The sequence below is a fragment of the Sabethes cyaneus genome, chromosome 1 (genome assembly GCF_943734655.1).
Source record: "Sabethes cyaneus chromosome 1, idSabCyanKW18_F2, whole genome shotgun sequence".
In the NCBI taxonomy this organism is placed as follows: Eukaryota; Metazoa; Arthropoda; class Insecta; order Diptera; family Culicidae; genus Sabethes; species Sabethes cyaneus.
In genome coordinates this window covers 5338559-5357701 of record NC_071353.1, presented here as the reverse complement: position 1 = coordinate 5357701, position 19143 = coordinate 5338559, and the positions used below count along the sequence as shown (strand labels likewise).

The 19143-nt window shown below is 40.0% G+C and overlaps 3 protein-coding genes across 5 annotated transcripts in view; all 3 read left to right on the top strand.

Annotated features, from left to right (window-relative positions):
* The window catches only part of LOC128745208 (uncharacterized), a 308635-nt gene that overhangs the window by 223011 nt on the left and 66481 nt on the right, over positions 1 to 19143 (top strand). The window lies entirely within an intron of this gene.
* LOC128745210 (probable sodium/potassium/calcium exchanger CG1090) lies at positions 1854 to 3859 on the top strand. The gene is made up of 2 exons (XM_053842231.1): positions 1854 to 2295; positions 2364 to 3859. Exons 1-2 carry the CDS (start codon positions 1854 to 1856, stop codon positions 3857 to 3859), a joined length of 1938 nt encoding a protein of 645 aa, XP_053698206.1.
* LOC128745224 (sideroflexin-1-3) lies at positions 12722 to 15311 on the top strand. Of its 3 annotated transcripts, none has more exons than XM_053842254.1 (7): positions 12722 to 12820; positions 12901 to 12964; positions 13034 to 13383; positions 13525 to 13873; positions 13947 to 14032; positions 14519 to 14646; positions 14706 to 15311. In XM_053842254.1, the coding sequence occupies exons 3-7, from the start codon at positions 13226 to 13228 to the stop codon at positions 14948 to 14950; spliced, it is 966 nt and encodes a 321-aa protein (XP_053698229.1). In that variant the 5' UTR covers positions 12722 to 12820; positions 12901 to 12964; positions 13034 to 13225; the 3' UTR covers positions 14951 to 15311. The 3 variants fall into 3 exon arrangements, with proteins under 3 accessions (XP_053698229.1, XP_053698230.1, XP_053698227.1); XM_053842255.1 differs by having other exon boundaries at positions 12901 to 12967; XM_053842252.1 differs by having other exon boundaries at positions 12901 to 13383.

The following is a 19143-nucleotide window of genomic DNA, read 5'->3' as shown; positions in this document are numbered from 1 at the left end:
GCACCCAGAGGGTGGTTGTGGTGCCGAAGGACCTGCGCAGGCTCGGCTGCGTGGTCTCTTTTTAGTGGGACCTTTGTTGCTGATATTCAGGGACGCCGTATCAGCAGATCGTTGCCTTTTGGTAACGACCAGGTCCCGCTGGGCAGGCTGGCCGGCCGGCAAAAGGGTGAGTTCCTCCACTTTCTCCTTTGAGTAGCCCTTGCCACGATACCACTTCTGCCGTCGCTGTTGCGCATTGGAGAGACGCTTGGCCACATCTCCGGAAGCCTCAGGTTGCCCCATCACTTCAAGCAGCGTCGCTGGATCGGGAACGTTATCCGTGTCATTCTCCGCATTCCCTGTTGGTGAGTTTAGAATCAGGGATGAAGCCAAGAGTCCTCCTTCCAGCGACATGTTGTCGAGGTTAAAGTCCTCTTCCATCCCTGTGTCCATCACTCCACCAGTATCGACCGTGCCGATCAGACTGCGCACTTCCGACCTATCGTCGTGCGCCACCTACCTCCACCTGCTCCGGTGTTTATCACCAACTCTTGGGGGTCGTTGGTTGCCCCATCAATTGTTTTTGTAAGGTTTTCCATGGCTATGGTTGTACTCTACTGGGGAGAAAATCAACTGTCCTTTACCAGCTTGAAACAGAGGGAGCAATTTACTGCACAGGGTGCTCTGGTACCGTGGATGGCTCCGATCGACCTTGGGAAACTTTATTAGACCCGCCAAGCATTCATCCCTAGGCACGGGTCGCATTACACCGAGGATTGGGGTCCTCTTTCGTATTTTGCTCAAAATGTAGCATGCTTCTGGACTACTTGCTACATTGAGAGCAAAAGATTTTTACAAGATTTGCCGTGGAAAATACTCGAAGTGCAGTTCCGGATGGATCCACCACAAATTTGCCATGGAGCCATCCGGAGCCGCATGCCGAGCGACAAATCTTAACACTCCTCCTTTATCCTGGCTTGTGACAGACAGCTCGGGTCCCGATCCAATTTCCCATCACTTGTTCACTCTTTTTTAGGGAGTCACACGTGGCGGTTCATCAGCAAAGGTCCGTCACTGGCGGAGTGCGCACTGCGTATTTCAATTAAAAATTGAAACATTCTCAAATTATTAACTGCATGTACACGTATTTTGCTAGACGTGTTGAATAAGATAAAAATTTGTAGTAAATTGTATGTTTTGATTGAAATGAAGGGTGCGCAGAATTACGAACCACGCGCAGAATTGAGCGCGTTTACGGTATATCAAATCAGGAAATCTAGGACAAGAAATCAAGTTAGTTATACATTAAAGTATTTAACTCATTACTTCAGCAACTTGCTATAATCAACTCGCAAAGTCGCTAGCCAGTAGCCAGTAAATTTGCCAAATGAATTTGAGGCTTTTGTGCAGAACCCAAAGTTAGTTTATATAATAATAGCCCCTTTTTAGACAGCATGGTGTAAGAAAGCCAGATTGCAACGGAAGGCTAGCCAAAAGGCGAATCGAAACAGCTTCATTGTCCTCCAGAACAGTACTAAGTTTACCACAGTAAAATAAACCGCTGTGCAATCGGCACTGGCGTCGTTGTGAAAAGCAGCCTTTGGGGCAGCAGAAAAAAATATCACTCTTTTGCTTTCCATCAGTTTCTATCGCTCTTAAATGCTGTTTATCCATTCAATAAAAAAGAAGCCTCTCAGTCAGCGTCATTTACCACTCAACGACACCACTCCCCTCTACCGAAGTACGTCGTAATCGAGAAAGCTGCCGGGCATTATGGCACTAGATGCCAATCATATCGTGTCAAATATGCTCCCTGCTAAGTAATGCTACGTTTTTCGTCTCGTTCCAGCTAAAAAACAAATATCATCGACAGGATGAGTCGGTCACGTCGTGGACGCTACTGGCACATGGGAATCGTTTTCCTAATATACTCCTGCTATCGGGCATACTCGGCATCCACCGGCAGTACCGGTTCCGACTTCGACGAGCGGGAACTATCGACGGGTCTGCCGCCTAATATTTCACCGAATCCTTTGTACTTCACAACACCTGATGGTGGTGGTTCGGAGGAAGAGTCGACCACGGAACCGACAACCAAAGAGGAAAAAATACATCACGGTCATCCAACATGGCGGCCTCGTCGTGAAAACTGTACGCCACCGGCAATTGAACAGTTCCCGCGACCGCTGATGGGTCCGAACGTACGCCGACACGGTGGTCTGGTAATCCACGTTCTGGTCGCAGTGTTCACCTTCCTGGGGCTGGCCATCGTGTGCGATGACTACTTTGTTTCCAGCTTAGATAGAATCTGTGAAGGTAAGACCAACTTGAGTTGCTGCGATTTTGTTCACCTGACTAACCCGCCCACTTTTGATTGATTGCAGAATTGAAACTCTCGCCTGACGTGGCCGGAGCTACCTTCATGGCAGCCGGCAGTTCGGCGCCCGAGCTGGCGACTGTCGTAATAGGTGTATTCTTCGCAAAGGACGACATCGGTATCAGTGGTGTCATCGGTTCAGCTGTTTTCAACATAATGTTTGTTATTTCGGTCTGTGCTCTATGCTCCGGAACCGTGTTACAGCTGAACTGGTGGCCTTTGGTGCGAGATTGTACCTTCTATTCGATCTCTATCCTTGTGATGCTGATAGTAATTGTCAATGATGTCATCTCTTGGGTGGAAGCGCTTATCATGCTGCTATTCTACGTTGTCTATTGCGTCGCACTACATTTCAATGCTGCACTAGAAAAATGGGCTCACTCGTTGAATCTTCCCATTAAACTTCCAACGAAAGAGGAACAATCGGCTCTGGTCACTTATAAGAATCTTCCAGACACAACATACACCCAGGGTCAACCTGGTGTGGATCAGCAGGCCCAGGTGCCACCAGAACCACAACAACAACAACAACAACAACAGCAACAGCAGCCATCCGAACAAGGATATATGGATCCGAACGCCAGCTGGGATCCAAACGCAGCCTGGGATGGATCCGGTGCTGCGGTTTCTGCTTCAAATAATACTAACACCTACTCTTCGAATGCTTACGATCCGAACGCTGCGTGGGGAAGTGGACAGCAAAACTATGGATATGAGGATCAGTACGGGCAGGAACAATCAAAACCCCAACAGCAGGCACCTGTTGCTCCAGTGGCGCAAACTACTACCGTCACAACCGGTGCTATCCAACCAACGGCTGACGATTACTACAAACCAAAGGAACCTAGACAGCAATCCGCGAAAAATCCTCTAGAAAAACCTGTAGATGGTGGTATCTTTGCACAAATTTCATGGGCCATCGTTTATCCCATCCACTACACTGCACGTCTCACCATGCCCGATTGTAAAACGGAAAAGTATAAAAATTGGTATCCATTCACCTTCCTGATTTCCATGATCTGGATCTCATTCTACTCATACTTCATGGTGTGGATGATAACGATTATCGGCTCGACCCTCGGCATCCCTGATACCGTCATGGGACTAACGTTCGTAGCAGCCGGAGTATCCGTCCCGGACGCGCTTAGTTCCATTGCGGTCATCAAGGAAGGTTACGGCGACATGGCCGTCTCCAATGCCGTCGGTTCCAACGTCTTCGACATTCTCATCTGTCTCGGTTTGCCCTGGTTCATACAGACGGCAATCATCAAACCGGGCTCCCATGTTAATGTCATCAGCAAGGGCCTAATCTACTCGACGCTGTCGTTATTGTCCACCGTTGTTTTCCTTCTGTTTGCGACCCACCTGAATGGCTGGAAGCTGGACAAGCGTCTCGGAATCGTGCTGATGATATGGTACCTGTTCTTCATAACCGTCGCCTCGCTGTACGAGCTCAACTTCTTCGGTCAACTGAATCCACCGGAATGTCCGAGTAAGTACTGATGTTACACCAGACCGTCTTGAATGTTACTAAAGCGTAAATATTAATTAGAGACCATACTGATACATTCAAGTCGTAGTCAAGTCCCCTTGTCGATCATCCCAATATCGTTGAGGTTTAATACAGGATTATCATAACTTCTTTCTTTTTCTCTTTCAGGTATCTACTAAACGCCAGCGTTTGGTTCCACTCGCGCCATCTTTCCGTTAACCTGCACTTCCTACATTCTTGCACCCTTGTAGAGTTACACCACGTTTACGATGACCCCTCGAAGCCACAAAATAGCTGAATACAAAAAAAAACTGCGAAGATATTAATCTAGTCATGTTTAGTGTTTTATTCTATTTTTCTAGGAAATCAATAACCATCAATCGTTACCTCGTGGGTACAATGTACGATAAACGGTATGTCTAATCCCTCAGTTTTCTACAATGTCTTCAATCAGACTACCTATACCAGAATATGTTTATGTCGTTCCATTAGTTGAAGCCTTAGTAACTGATTACTCTTCCCATATTAAACCGTTACTTTAGTATAGTATTATTTTTACAAAAATCACGTTATGCACTATTGTTCGAATCACAATTTAACTTGTTTGATTTAGTTCACTAATATTAGATTCAGTTATTGGCAATACTCAACCACAAAACCAAAACACATGAATGCTTCTGATGCACCACCGACCATGATGACAAAGGAGACTGGTTGCAAGGTTGTTGACGTTTCTTCATTGTCAATTTGTTATGTTGAAAAATAGCTTCCGTCACCCATGGCAACTATCCATATTTTGATTTGTATATACACTGTATGACAAAACTGTACTGTTTACATGTTATCTAAAATCGCAATTCAGAGTCGATTGAAACGTTTATTTTTTTTATTTTATAACGCTATGAAGTAAGTAGATATAACAGTAGATGAGTAAATTGTTATGTTCCCAGCCGTGGCACATGTTTGCGAGCTGATGCTTGTTAATTCATCGAGTGTAAACAGTATGCTTTTTTCGAGCATGTATGACTCTTCATTGAAAACGACAATATTTTTCGTGTAGACTTAATTTAAATCTCAATACAGTTAGCTCTATTGAACTTTTCCTGTTAATACTCGCTTGTTTGTGCACTAGGTGATTCTACGACTCTGATTAATCAATAACCAACACGAAGAATGTTTGGTACCCTCAAAAATAGGTAATCATAGAACGTACATAGTGAACCCAAAACAGCGAATATTGAACAAGATGCAGAGGAGTTTTACATTGAATAGATAACAAAATATATTTACCAAAGGAAAATGACAACGGCATTAAAAGTATCTTACGAGAATAATTATCTTATCTAGATCGTTAACATTCCTCTTCATTGTTAAGCAAACTGAATTTATTTACCTTACTTAGAAAAAAAAACATTTACAAAATCGAAGTCAATCGTATCAATGTCAATGTTATATTTACATATAGCCCTAATATCCAAAACTAACTGTCGCTTGTTTGGTATCGTTTGATAAACCCTAAAGACGGCATTAAGGAATTGGTTTTACCGGTCAACTATCAGCGAGCTTCGATGATCTGCAAAACAAACGATACTCCAACGTCGAAGTACCTCGTTTACCAAAAATAAAAGCGCGAGATTTTTCCACTAAGGAATGTGATAAAAGTATTGAGACAGTTTTTCCATTCGTGGCCGAATAACACAACCCGTAAATAACATGAAAACTCTGCACAAAAATCGAGAGAACAAATCGTAGTTATAAATTCGGTTATTTAGTTCAAATGCATTTCCATCGCAGCTGCAAGCACAGGAAAGAAGAAACGAAGAAAGTCTCTTGTTGCTGCTTAGGTCCTTTTGAAAAGTTACGTGAGATATCCTTGAGGAAACCAACCGACGTTAAGATAGAATACTGAGCGATATTTGATTCAACATCAATCAATATACAAAGTTGGAATTTCAAGTTGTGACCGAAAATCACTACCTGCCAATAATGTTGTTCAAACCATGACGAAGTGTGTCCCGTAGATACATAGGAAAATCGATGATACACTTGGCCCTTGAAACCCTTCTTAGAAAATATCGCGTTTCTAGTGGGAAAATGTCGTTCACAAATATGTTGATTGCGTTCGGTTATGTATCGATTCTTCTGATAAGTTGAGTAATTGATGGTAGCGCGAAATATTTAACTGCTTTATCTTCTAGCACCCGTGCCCGTCTGCCTATTTTAACCGAAAGCCCTAACCGACAAACTCGAAAAAAAAACACGAATAATAATGAGTTTTTCGCGCCCATAGTAAAACATGTTTATACAGACAATTTTAGCATCTAGTGGCTGGATCAATCACATGGAGCGTAACCAAATTGTGCGATACATTTCGGTAGTGAATTGTATTATATTTAAGACTGTACATAGAACAGAAATATTAAGTATTACCATATATAAAATTCAGCGGAAATGGATTGTAGCGATATTTTATTATACAAAAGCTATGCACCATCATTAGTACCAAAGAGACAGAAGAGCAACGGCGCACCCCCATTTATCAGACAGCAGCAGCTGGAGGCCCAATAACTTACAAGCTATAGTTGAAACTAATGAAATCCTCTTTGACAATAGATGTCTACAGTGACAAGAAATAGCATATTTATTATTTCGTTCGTTAAAACAAACTTTAAACTGTTCCACTTGCGAGCAAAATATACACTAGAATTTAACAATGTCCTGAAGTGACTCCTCTATAATACTCTAAATATACCTAATTGTCAATTTGGAGTTTTTATGAAAAACCCTGAATTCAACTCAAAGGTTCTAAGCATTACCAGTGTAGCCAAAATAACATCAAAAAAAAACTAACAACGTGAGACAAAGTTAAGTGTCATTTTTTTAATTTATATAGTGTAAAAATACATTGCAAAAATATCTGAACATGTGTACTCATTTACGAATTCTAAACCAAAAAAACAACAGTGAATAAAAAATGCACAACAAAAAAAAACAAGAACAGCCCTCACACCTACTGAAAGGTCAAGTGTATATTGTGAATGCTGAATAAAAAGAATAGCAAAGAGAAATAGGTCGCAAACGAAGGTGACAGAAATAATCAAGCTTAATATGTGTTAAAAATGGTGAGAGCAACAACATACTATAAGGCAATTGTAAAGTGAAAAACATACATGCTACAACAGGCTAGAAATCACCGTGCACCCTGCAGTTATCCGTGATCCGACACCGATATACACACACATATATGCGTACGAAGAGAGCAAGCCAATAACAAATAATAAACATACAACATACACACAGCAGGCATCCAATAATGTAAAACAAAACACAAACAACATTAAAACAAAAACAAAAACAGAATGAAAATGCTCATAATAACATGAGATGTTAATTGTTGAGAAGTTAAATAAAAATGTATTGAAAATCAAACCCAACAAGCAAAATTGTTTGAGAAGGCCTTGCTTTCGGAAGGGGGCTCCTGTCTCCTGTGTAGTGTGTTACTTTTTCCACTTTTTTTGTTTCAAATCAAGATGAGTATAAACAGGTGACATAATTTCGCACGAGAGAATGGTTCATAGGTAGCTAAATACACTTTCCATAGCCTTTTAACTATTTAAAAATTTTCCGGAACGTTAAGATTCTGTATTTTTGAGCGGAAAAAATTGATGTAAAAATGGAATTTCGGTAACCAGAATGTTACGAACATTCTGCACCATCATTTACCGAAAAAACGGAAATTCGTTCCATTTCGTTTGGAAATAAACTCATTCGACGGTAAGAGTAACATCCAACATGATTGACTCCTATTATGAAATATTATAAGAACACTGATCTAAGCAATTCACCTTCCAATTGTGGAAATGATCCAATGGCTGGTTCTTTAGCATGTTTGTAGAGTTCTACCGAGGCTCTATTAGCCGAAATCAGATGCCGGGACGCTACTACCTTTTATCGACGCTCTTAGGTTACCTTCCGTTCCGTTCCTTCATTTATATCACCATTGAGGTTCTCATCGAAGGACCTCTTGCACCTTTGTTCCGTTATTAAGTTTCCCTCCGCATCCCACACAGTACACATGTTAGTTTTCGATGTGTCGCAGAATTTGTGCATGTCATTAGTTACGATCTTCGTCCGCCGTTCATTGCGCCTTTTCATGCTCATGATCGTGGTCAGCTGGTTTCGTGTGGATAAGGGATGCTCCCCAATGGCAGTCCTAATGGGCGTTTCCGTTCAAGTCAAGATGGTACTCCTTCCAACTAAATGGGAATGGTAAATGATGTTCTTTCTAACCTCGTTCAATTTTCCCTGTGAACCATTTTTTTCAGCGCTCTTCTGAGGCTGTGAACCATTTCGCGAAATTTTTAACTTCTTTATAACAGCACAGCTCGATTGTTATTTCACCTTCTGTCGAAATAACCCTGCTTTGAAGCATGGTTATTTTTGACAGTTTGATGGTTCTTCTCAAGGATGATTCTTCCTCTGAGGAAAAAAAAGAGAAGAGAAAAGTTCAAACTGTGCTCAGTCGCGATTTACGCGATTTATTCTTTCGCGCACCTACAGGAAAGTCCCATTATAAACAAAGGTAGTTCTCCGCTAAGATTCAAAATTTAACGACTTTTGATTACCTTGACGCAAAAAAAGCAAAGCCTGGGCGCTAATTCCGTTATCGAAATTTGACCTTCTGTTTTTTATACGACAGACTTCGCAACCAGCTGTTAGAATACAGGACAGTGCGAGGTCAGTGCTACGATCCTATTGACTCTAACAGCCTCTCCCAGCCGAGATTCGAACATACGACGACTGGCTTATTAGACCAGCGTCTTACTTCGAGGTCAACTGGGAGGCGCCTTGTCGCCTCTGAGTCTATAGTTTCTGTATGCGCACCGTTTGTTTCGTTTTTACGCTTACTGCCGTAGTAACCGAGAGGACCGAGTGCGAAACCAAAAGTTTCTCATTTAAAGAGCGAAATAAGAAGTTTTATTGCGCACCAGTTTTCTCTTTATGTTTAGTCTGTTTCTCCTTGTGTGGATTTATTTCTCATTTCTGACAGCAGTTCTGCTCATTGTGTTGAAAAAAAAGCTGCACTTTTTGCACAATGAATAAGGAAATAACAAGCCTGGTTCTTTTGAACTGATTTTATCAACTCGAGGAGAAGCAACTATCAAACTGTCAATTTTTTTCTAAAAAGTTAAAAATTACGCGAAATGGTTCACAACCTCAATAGACTAACTTGCTTGCGCTTATTTTGAAGCTGATCATAAATTTAAAAGTATTTTGATTCAATTGAGTACTAAGGCTCGGACCGACTGTGCCATTGTCGTGGCCCGCGGCTGATTTACCGTCATCCTTCAGCCAGTGCCAGCGCATTTGTAGACTACATACAAAAATATTATTACAATGTTTACTATACATTATTCCTATGTCTAAGTCGTAGTTTAATTTGGATTCTGGACATCGTGATGTCAATTCTTTCGCAATTTTGATTATAAAGGCGCATCATGTTATTGACTGGTCCATTTTGCGCGTAATTGGTCTTATATGATTTTTCCATAAATATTTTTCTAGTTCTAAGGTTACGACACGGCGCATGAAAGTTTAATTGAGAAAGCAATTCTGCTGACTGGATGCGTTGAGAAATAATGTTATTGATAAAGTAAAGCATTGCATGTTCACGACGTTCTTTAAGTGTTTGTATATGAATGAGCATGCAGCGTGCTTCATAAGATGGTAATGGAAATACTGTCCAGTTAAGTTTTCGATGCGCGTATAGTAGAAATTGTTTCTGAACAGATTCAAGGAACCAAGGAAGGACGCTTCGTGTAACGCAGTGTCTGGGTGCCATACAATATTGCAATATTATAGAATAGGTCCTACATATGTAATGTATAAAAGTTTTATTGTGTACGGGTCTTTGAAATTATGACTGAAGCATTTTATAAAGCCCAGCATTCTACTTGCTTTGTTAATAATGGTATTGTAATGTTCTGTAAATGTTAGTTTTGAGTCTAAAATTACTCCTAGATCCCTTACAATTTGACATTTTGGTACAATATTGTTTCCTAAGTATATGTCAATAGAGGGTGTTTGAATTTTTCTGCTAAATGCTATTGAGTTACATTTTTTTTACGTTCAAGTTTAGTAAAGATTTGTTGCACCAAGTGTTGAATACATTGACTTCATTCTGAAATACTGCGACGTCATGGGCATTTTTTATTTCCATATATATTTTCATGTCGTCTGCATATACCAGTACTTTTGAGTAGTTAAGTAAAAGGGAAATGTCATTTACGTGCAAAATGAAAAGAAGTGGCCCTAAGTGGGAACCTTGGGGAACCCCAGAGGTGACATGAATAAGGTCCGAGAGGGCATTTTGAAAGCGAACAATTCGTTAAATTTGAAGATTAATAATGGTATGTCTATTCTGTCAAATGCCTTGCTAAAGTCCGTGTAAATAGCTTCTACGTGGTTGTCATTGTCCATTGCATTCAGAGTAAAAGATACTAATTCCAGAAGAATTACAATTGATTCAAATAGTTTAGGAATGCAAGAGAAATTTCTGCTGAGCAATATGTCTTGCTTGCCCTCCGAACGGGCTACTTCTGCCACTGGTAGTGATGTCCGAAATTTTCAATTATTCGATTACCGATTAATCGGCGAGCGTTGTCTGCACTAATCGATTAATTCAACTATTCGTATTTTTTTAATTAATTCGATTAATCGAACGATTATGAACGATTAGCGGCCATTAGTCGGGGATTATTCGCATTCATATTATTTCCTTTGAACTATTCGATTAATTCAACTACTCGTGCTGGCAGTATTCGCATAAAAAATTTTTCGAATATTTTTATAATTATTCGATTAGTTGAATTAATCGAACGATTAACGGACATCACTAGCCACTGGTCTATTTTCAAGTTCAGGTTTTTCCTCTCTGAGTCCGAAGTCCGTCACAAGAATGACATTTCGTATGGAGGGCAGCTGTTTATAGGTATAGTATCGCTAGACAGCTGTCTTACAAGAATATTTCTATTTTCCGATTGACGAGCTGTTACCGTATTGGATTGTATTTTGCATTGACAGTGTTGTCAAAACAGACAACAGTTCGCTCGTGAAACAAATTTAAAATTTTTCAAAAACGTTCGAACTTTTTTTTAACCCTCCACTGACTCCCAAAAGGATTGCATAGAGAGCCTCCTCCTGGTAATGGACTCTTCATACAAAACAAAACAAAACGCTGTTGAATATTACTACAAACAAAAATAAACAAAGTGATATCCCAGTGGAACTTAGTTCCTTTGAAGGGATTCAACGTAAAATTCTCTGTGTTAAAAATTACCAAACTAAAAAGTTAGCAAGATTAGGTAATTAATAAAATTAAAAATAGTCCTAGCTAGTATTTTGTCGTTTTGTTATGCAATATGTGATATTGATGGTGTGACCGTATTTACCAGAAGCATGGTTTAATCTTCGAATACATCGAATTCGAATAATAAACTTATCGTTTTTTTAACTTTGCTCGAACCTTGGTTTAAATCAGCAAAATAATTTTAACGCACTTTCGTCGTTAACTGGCCCACTGTCTTATCTTTAAAAAAGCTTCCAAAATAGAGAGACGAGAGAGAGACATTAACTCAATGAACAATAATGAACAAAATAATGACAAGGATGAACCTTCTCTTTCACACATACTCTGAATCGCAAAAAAAAATAAAACAAAAAAGCTCCTCTGCGTGACTTTCTCCTATTGATACGAATGCTACACCCAAAGTAAATTGATATATACCAGGTATATGACAATGCGAGCTGTCATATACACTTTGCACTAACACATCTACACTAGTTCTGAGATTTCGAGCATTTTGTATGGAAAATTAGTTAATTTTTTAAAAAAATCGTTGGATACGCAAGATTTGTCTATTTTTTTTCTCACAGTTTTTATGTTTATGCTTAGAACATTATTTCTAGTATGTATTTTCATGAATACAATGAAGTGCAACATTCCAAATTTCAAGCGGAAATTTTTTCGTCAAAACGGTATCAAGATATCTCAAAGAAATGTCGTTATATCGCTTTCCTACAAGTAGTAAAACAAAAAAAAATTTTTTTTAAATGCTCGGACATGATTGTTCAATAAGCAGCATGAGCAACATTGTTATCCGCCCGCGATATTTTTCGTCTGATTTCTGGTAAGCTTTTAAAGTGTTAATTATCTTCTAAGACCGTTTTGTAGCAATCTAAGATTACTTTTTATGGTTTTCTACGTAGTGTTGAGACGGGTAAATTTATGATAAAAAGGTATCATCTTGGAACAGTGACTTCAACTTAAGGATTTTCAAGCAGTAGCACAAGCATCTATTCGAATAAAACTATTTTTTAAAAGAAGACATCAAAGGCAGATATTCAAGAGCATCATGCAAGCAAAACCTTGGATGGAACGTGTTTTAATTTAAGCAACCGTATACCGTAGTGATCGTGAAGTATTAGAAACATTAATTCATTTTTCAATTGCATATCGAAATAGTTAGTCACCCATGTTCTCAAATTTTTTACGCATAATAAAGAAGGCTACAAGTGCAAATGACTTTAAAATATATTCCTTACATTTCATTGTAAATGTTCAAATATTTCTCTGGAATAATATAGCTGCATTCATTAATTACAATTAATTTAGTTTTAATTTTCATGCAAGTTCCACCATATTTCAGAACTATTTCTTCTTCTTTCTACACACACTAATGCAACCCTCGATGGTCACATACCTGGTATATATCAATTTACTTTGTGCTACACCTTCGAAGTAGTACTGCGAAAAATACAATACTGATGATTATCAATTCTCATCAAACCATTTGACGCGGAACACGGTATTGTGGAAAGCTTCACTAAACCTGTTTGAAATTATCACTTCATTACTTCAGTCAGCGGTCCAACACCACTGTTTCTGCCGCGTTAAATCAAACTTATCTGCGGTAAATAATATTCCCGGGCAACAGCCAATAGACATCATTATTGTATTCGAAATACCTAACTCTTATCAATTTGCTTGCAGTGCAATTTTTCAAAAGTTACGGAACCTGGAGCAGCAGACAGTCGTGAAAAAGAATCTCCTACAGGTGGTAATTTTTATTATACCGGGATCATTTTATAGGAATCTTAGAATTACATAACTAAATCGTTTGTAGTGTCAGCATTTAAATTGTGTGTGTCAAAAATAAAATTGCCGCCAGCAGTCAAAGGTCGAATTCATTACTGCTGTTGTTCAATTGATCCCCTAGAGGCGACCGTCGATTGCATTTCGAAACAAGCTGCTGATTAATTCAGCAGTACCTAACGTTACTTCGTAGCATAGGCCTACCGTATAGTTGTCTATCAATATGTCATCGTTACCTCTCGTCAACCTGGACGAACCCCGATACGACCAGAGTACCTATTTAAATCGAGCTAAGCATTTTCTAATTGTAACTAATCCACTCAATGTGTTCGCTACTGAGGAACAACTGGACCGAGCTGCTAGGATTGTCAAAGATTACCGGTAAGTTGATTTGTCGACTCGAGTGATCAATATGACTCGTACTCCTCACTTTATCTCAATGTGACATCTATTGATAAGCGAGTTCGGATCAGTTTGAGGCAATACAAAGCTAATTCTTATATAATTTCATTTTCACATCAGGGCTGGTAAACCTGTGCCGGATGTATCATCGGTAGACGAATTATGGGCTGCCAAATACCTGTACGACAGTGCTTTCCACCCTGATACGGGTGAAAAAATGCTTTTAGTCGGACGCATGTCCGCGCAGGTTCCCATGAACATGACTATTACCGGGTGTATGATGACCTTCTACAAATCGACCCCCGCTGTTATCTTCTGGCAGTGGTTCAATCAGTCGTTTAATGCGGTTGTCAACTACACTAACCGTTCCGGAAAAACTCCGATCAGCCAGGAACAACTACTCACATCATACTGCATGGCCACCGGTGGAGCGCTTGTGACCGCACTTTCCCTCAACCGCCTTGTACGGGTGAGTAAAGGAAGCAATTATGTTTCGCAGATGTAAGATTTACGCTTTCCATGTGCACTTTTTGCTCTTTCAGAATGCACCGCCACTTGTTGGCCGGCTTGTGCCATTAGCAGCTGTGGCTGCCGCGAATTGTATCAACATTCCACTGATGCGCATGCAGTAAGTATCGAATCATACGGCTCATTTCGCTTTCTGTTCCGCAGCTGATGATGCGAAATTCGAAGCGAGACAAACATTCAAAACGCTTGTCCATGTGACTCCCCATTTTTTGTCTGTGTTAATCCTTGCGTAAATGCTGCCGCACTGTATTTAAATTTAGAAACGATAAATTGTTTTGCGTCTTTGTTGGTTATTTTACTTTTATGCAACCTTCGTGAATGACATTCAATAGATCTCTCATTAAAAATTATAATTCATTATTTTTTAAATTTACTACACAAGAAATAAAAGTCAACTCGGACTATTATTCGAAAAAATATTAAATTCTCATGCCACTGTTAAAACAGAAGCAGCGCTTCTTATCAATGTTTTCCAACGAGGTCATTACATATGCTGCAAAGTTCAAGAGCAAAGTTTACGTTTTGTTTCCATGTAGGTACAAGCTTGAAATAGCTACATTTTTCGCTGTGTGTATTTACTTCGCAGAGAATTGAAGAACGGTGTGACACTGATTGACGCCGATGGCAAGGAACTTGGTGAATCAGTACGTGCTGCGAAGGAAGGTATCGCAGCTGTTACCTTTAGCCGCATTCTAATGGCCATGCCGGGAATGGGTATGTTCTGTATTACCGTATTCTTATGATTGTAAATTATCTCTTTTTCTTACCGCTAGTTTTCACGCCGGTTTTGATGAACTCACTGGAGAAGCGCGGATTCTTGAAACGCTTTGCTTGGGCTAATGCTCCGATTCAAACCTTGTTTTGTGGTTTCTGTCTGACCTTTGCAACGCCTTTGTGTTGCGCATTATTCAGTCAGAAAGCATCGATCAGCGTCGATCGGCTAGAAAGCGAGGTACGCGAAAAGATCCAAAAGGAACGCCCCGAATTGAACGTGGTCTACTATAATAAGGGTCTTTAAATTTGCTGGTCAAATGTTGGCAGTCATGCAAGGACAATAAGCTTGTTATATGTTTTCTAAACACTACAAAAGAGTAGGTCAATGTTTGAAATGTGTAGTTCAGAGTACTGCCTAGCGCTACGTCGTGTGAACCATGTTGTCATCGGTTGCACGCATGCCGATCAATGTTGTTAGTATGTCCTGTGAGAAGATACTACCTCTCATTCCAAATAGCTTGCGAATGTGGAAAAAATATTCTGCTGTAGAAAGATTAAGTAGGACATGTGTTTCAAAAATACGATTATGTTCCGAAAACTCAAAAATAGATAGCATTTAAATATAAATGTGAAAAAGTAGTAGAAAAGTGCAATAAAAAATTACATGTCGCATTAAATCGTGTTTGTAATAAAATACCGAATGTGAATATGTATTGTCAAACGGAGACTTCATCGTTAGTTTGGAGTATTGAACGTTTTCGAATGTACTTGTACGCTTATTTGTTTATTTATTTATTTGTATAAAAAATATCAACAGGCCTACTGGCCCTACTGATACACTTAAACTAGAATCTACGTGCTAGTGCCAGGAAACGAGTTTTCAGTACCTCGCGGCTGACGTTTAAGTCGAAGCAATGTGTGAATCGATTGAAATGGCGTTGCAGACCGATGATTGTGCTAAATGTGCTATAGTTGGTTCGCCGATGCGGTACACGCAGAAATGGACCGTTGCGTAGAACACGACTTTGGGCGTATATGTTGAGGTTCGCGAGTAGACATGGGCAATCCACTCTCGAGGACAGCATGTCGGCGACTGCCATTGCTCTGATCACGTCACGACGAGTGTTCAACGGGTCAAGATCGATGAGTCTGCAGCGTTGTTCATAGCAGGGCAGCTGAAAGGGGTCGTTCCAGGGCAATCTTCGAAGTGCAAAACGTATGAATCGGCGCTGCACTGACTCGATTCGGTCAACTCCATTTTGGTAGTACGGACTCCACACAGGAGCACAGTACTCAAGGTTGGACCGGACAAGAGCACAGTAGAGAGCTTTGAGGCAGTAGATGTCGTTGAAGTTCTTGGCGATCCGCATGATAAATCCCAGATTCCTGCAGGCCTTATCGACAATATATGCGATGTGCTGTTTGAAGTCGAGCTTAGAGTCAAGCAGTATTCCCAAGTCCTGAACACAATTTTCGCGGCGTAGAGGCACGTCTGACAGAATGTAGTCGAAAACGAGAGGGTTCAATTTCCTTGAGAATGTAATTATTTCACATTTGTCGGAATTTAGCAGCATGCGGTTGTCTGTGCACCATTTTGCAAAAATCAGCAGCTGCTCTTGCAGGAACGCGGCGTCGGACAGACTATCGACTTTAGCATACAGCTTCAGATCGTCGGCAAAAGAGAGTCGCGGGCATTTAAGCAGGAAGTTGACATCGTTGAAGTAGATGAGGAAAACCAAAGGTCCGAGATGGCTACCTTGTGGAATTCCAGAACTAGCAGTGAAAGGTCTGGAGGTGAACCCGTCGATACTAACTTCTAGGTGGCGATCGGAAAGGTAGGAATTAAACCATCGTAGCAACGAGCCTCCGATTCCGAGTTTGTCCAGTTTGGCGATGGCGATTCGATGGTTCAATTTGTCGAAAGCAGCGGAAAGGTCCGTGTAAATAACGTCCGTCTGCGACCGGTCGTCGAAACTTTTTATCACGTCGGACGTAAGAGTTAGAAGATTGGTTGTCGTGGACCGCTGGGGCATAAAACCGTGTTGATCGTCTACGACATATTGCTTAAAGAATGCAAATACAGGTGCATACACAACAAGCTCGAACAGTTTTGATATTGAGTTTAGTGCAGAGATGCCGCGATAGTTATTCACATTTCTCCTATTCCCCTTTTTATGAACAGGAAACATGTATGCCGATTTCCATATTGTTGGGAAGACACCTGTACTGATTGATAAACTGAACAGGTGGCTCATCGGAGCAGCCAAGGCGTTGATACACTGTTTCAGCAGAACAGACGGAATACCATCCGGTCCAGAAGAACGAGAGGGTTTTAGCTTCGCGGTGGCTGATATGACCATCGCGTCGTCGATGGAAAGGTGAGTTAAGCAATTGCTAAGTACGGGGACGCACTGGATGGCTGCGGAAATTTCTTCTCTTGTCAATCTTTCGTCAGTAAATACGCTGGAGAATTTCCGCGCGAATAGTTGGGAAATCTGTTCTGTGTTACTGGCAGTTTCACTACCCAGGAACATTACCGAAGGAAGCCCGTTGTCCTTCCGCTGTTCGTTGACGTGCTTCCAACGCTGATGTAATGACGGATTGCAAAGTGTTGGAATATCTTTTTGTGCCACCTGCCACGGTCTAAACCATGTGGTAGAATCGAACGATGAGTACATTACCTTTACAGTTATTGGGTCATCAAGTTGTGCATATTCCTAGTCAACAGAACATTGCAGATCATATATCTCGTCTTGCAAGTTGCAACTCTTCCATCGAATCCTTTCAATTTAGAAGAAATATTATAATTAGAGAAATAGCATATTCAGCTGGTTCAGCTGTTGCATTGAAATGGAAAAAAATTGTTGATGACTCAGAACGATAACGAAATAACATATGTGATCCAATTGTTGCGGAGTTTCCACCTATTTTGAGTCCCCACGCGAAGATTATTAGCGTAGTTATTTTCTGCGTTTACCACACATGTTTGCAATTTAGCAATTTGAACCATCAGTTTGTCGTTATTACCTCCTCACTTCACCCCTTGACAAGCTTGACAAGCATAGTTCCAGTGTATTTAGTAAGTACAGGATAGTTATTATTAAAAAACGGATTTGCGTAGGACTCGTAAAATTGCTGCAACGTACAATATCAAAATGTGAAAAATAAGGTCTGTTGCTACTTCCGTCGTAGTTACCTATTCCCGTTCTATCCAATAGAGTTTAAAAACGTTTTTATGATACAATATAATATTAGTTATTCCCCTATACATATTTTAGTTCGTTGGCTATCATGCACAAAAAGTGAAAGTGAGCAGAGACCTATTTAAATGTCTTTTTTTTATTAAAGAATTCCTAGCAGTCAAATGTCTTACATTTTTCATGTGACGAAGAAATCTCGATTATCTTTACAGCAGAGGTTTTCACTTAAACAACATTACAAAAAACACCTGAACCTGAAATCACGATTTGATATCAAAATTTTCGTCTGCCCCTAATGTCCCTGGGCATGGCATAACCTTGAGGATTGCTTAACTGCAACCAGGTCCCAGGGCTGGACTGTATCTTAACACAAATGGAAGATGCACACTAGTGATGCCAAATGTGGTGAAGCCTACCAAAAGTATTTTTGAATCAATTTATTTGGCAGAACGTTCAAAATGGTAGCAAGACGTTCGAAGATTCGATTTACGAATCTTAATTTATATACATATACCTGTTTTCTATTGATTCAGGGCTTTTGGTAAGGTTAATCACAAAGATATTACCTTTGACTTGGGTTGCCCGAATCGCGAATTTTAATCTATCCAGGGCAGTTGCCCAAGGGGTTTTCGTCTTTTTTTCTTCTTTCAGTTTGTTTTCGCTGGAAGACCAAGTAAATGTCGACAAACTAACACGACCTGAACAAGAAAAGAATCTGGAACAACATGATAACAACAATAATATGGACCAATAACTGATTCAGGTGATGTGACGGGCTACAGAGAATCCAGGTAAAGCTAACAAAGAAAAAGGCAAGAGAAAGGTAAGCGAACCAGTGATATTCAAAATTTATAATGTTTTCTAATAGGTTTAAATATTATTGCAAATTGCATCAAAAACGCGAAATGCAAGAAACTTGCAAACATTTTGCAAGCAAAATTCCAGCAGTGAGCCGTCAATTATTCATGTCAATTTATTGGGATTGACACTTGCAATAAGTTGACATAAATATTTGACAGCTCGCTGCTAGCATTTTGCTTGTAAACTGTTTGCAAGATTTTTGCATTTCGCGTTTTTGATGCAATTTGCAATACTAAGTTTATTATTATTTCTTCAGCGAAAAACATAACATGGTTGCATACTGAATGAAAACTTGCCTAGAAGCGGGTGTTAGATTGGTCGACAGTAACTCAAAAATTCATTAATACATTTGTCAATCAATTGAGTTTTCTTTTCAGTAGTTTTTAGAAGTATTAAGCGAACAAAGTTTAGATTCACGTCAACGCAATGCATATAC

What these genes read in the sequence shown, in the direction of transcription:
- LOC128745210 (XM_053842231.1), top strand. Translation starts at nt 1,854, where the DNA reads ATGAGTCGGTCACGTCGTGGACGCTACTGGCACATGGGAATCGTTTTC. An exon ending in CTTAGATAGAATCTGTGAAG is followed by an intron (nt 2,296 to 2,363) that starts GTAAGACCAACT and finishes GATTGATTGCAG; the next exon opens with AATTGAAACTCTCGCCTGAC.
- LOC128745224 (XM_053842254.1), top strand. Translation starts at nt 13,226, where the DNA reads ATGTCATCGTTACCTCTCGTCAACCTGGACGAACCCCGATACGACCAG. An exon ending in AGGATTGTCAAAGATTACCG is followed by an intron (nt 13,384 to 13,524) that starts GTAAGTTGATTT and finishes TTTTCACATCAG; the next exon opens with GGCTGGTAAACCTGTGCCGG. An exon ending in ATTCCACTGATGCGCATGCA is followed by an intron (nt 14,033 to 14,518) that starts GTAAGTATCGAA and finishes TTTACTTCGCAG; the next exon opens with AGAATTGAAGAACGGTGTGA.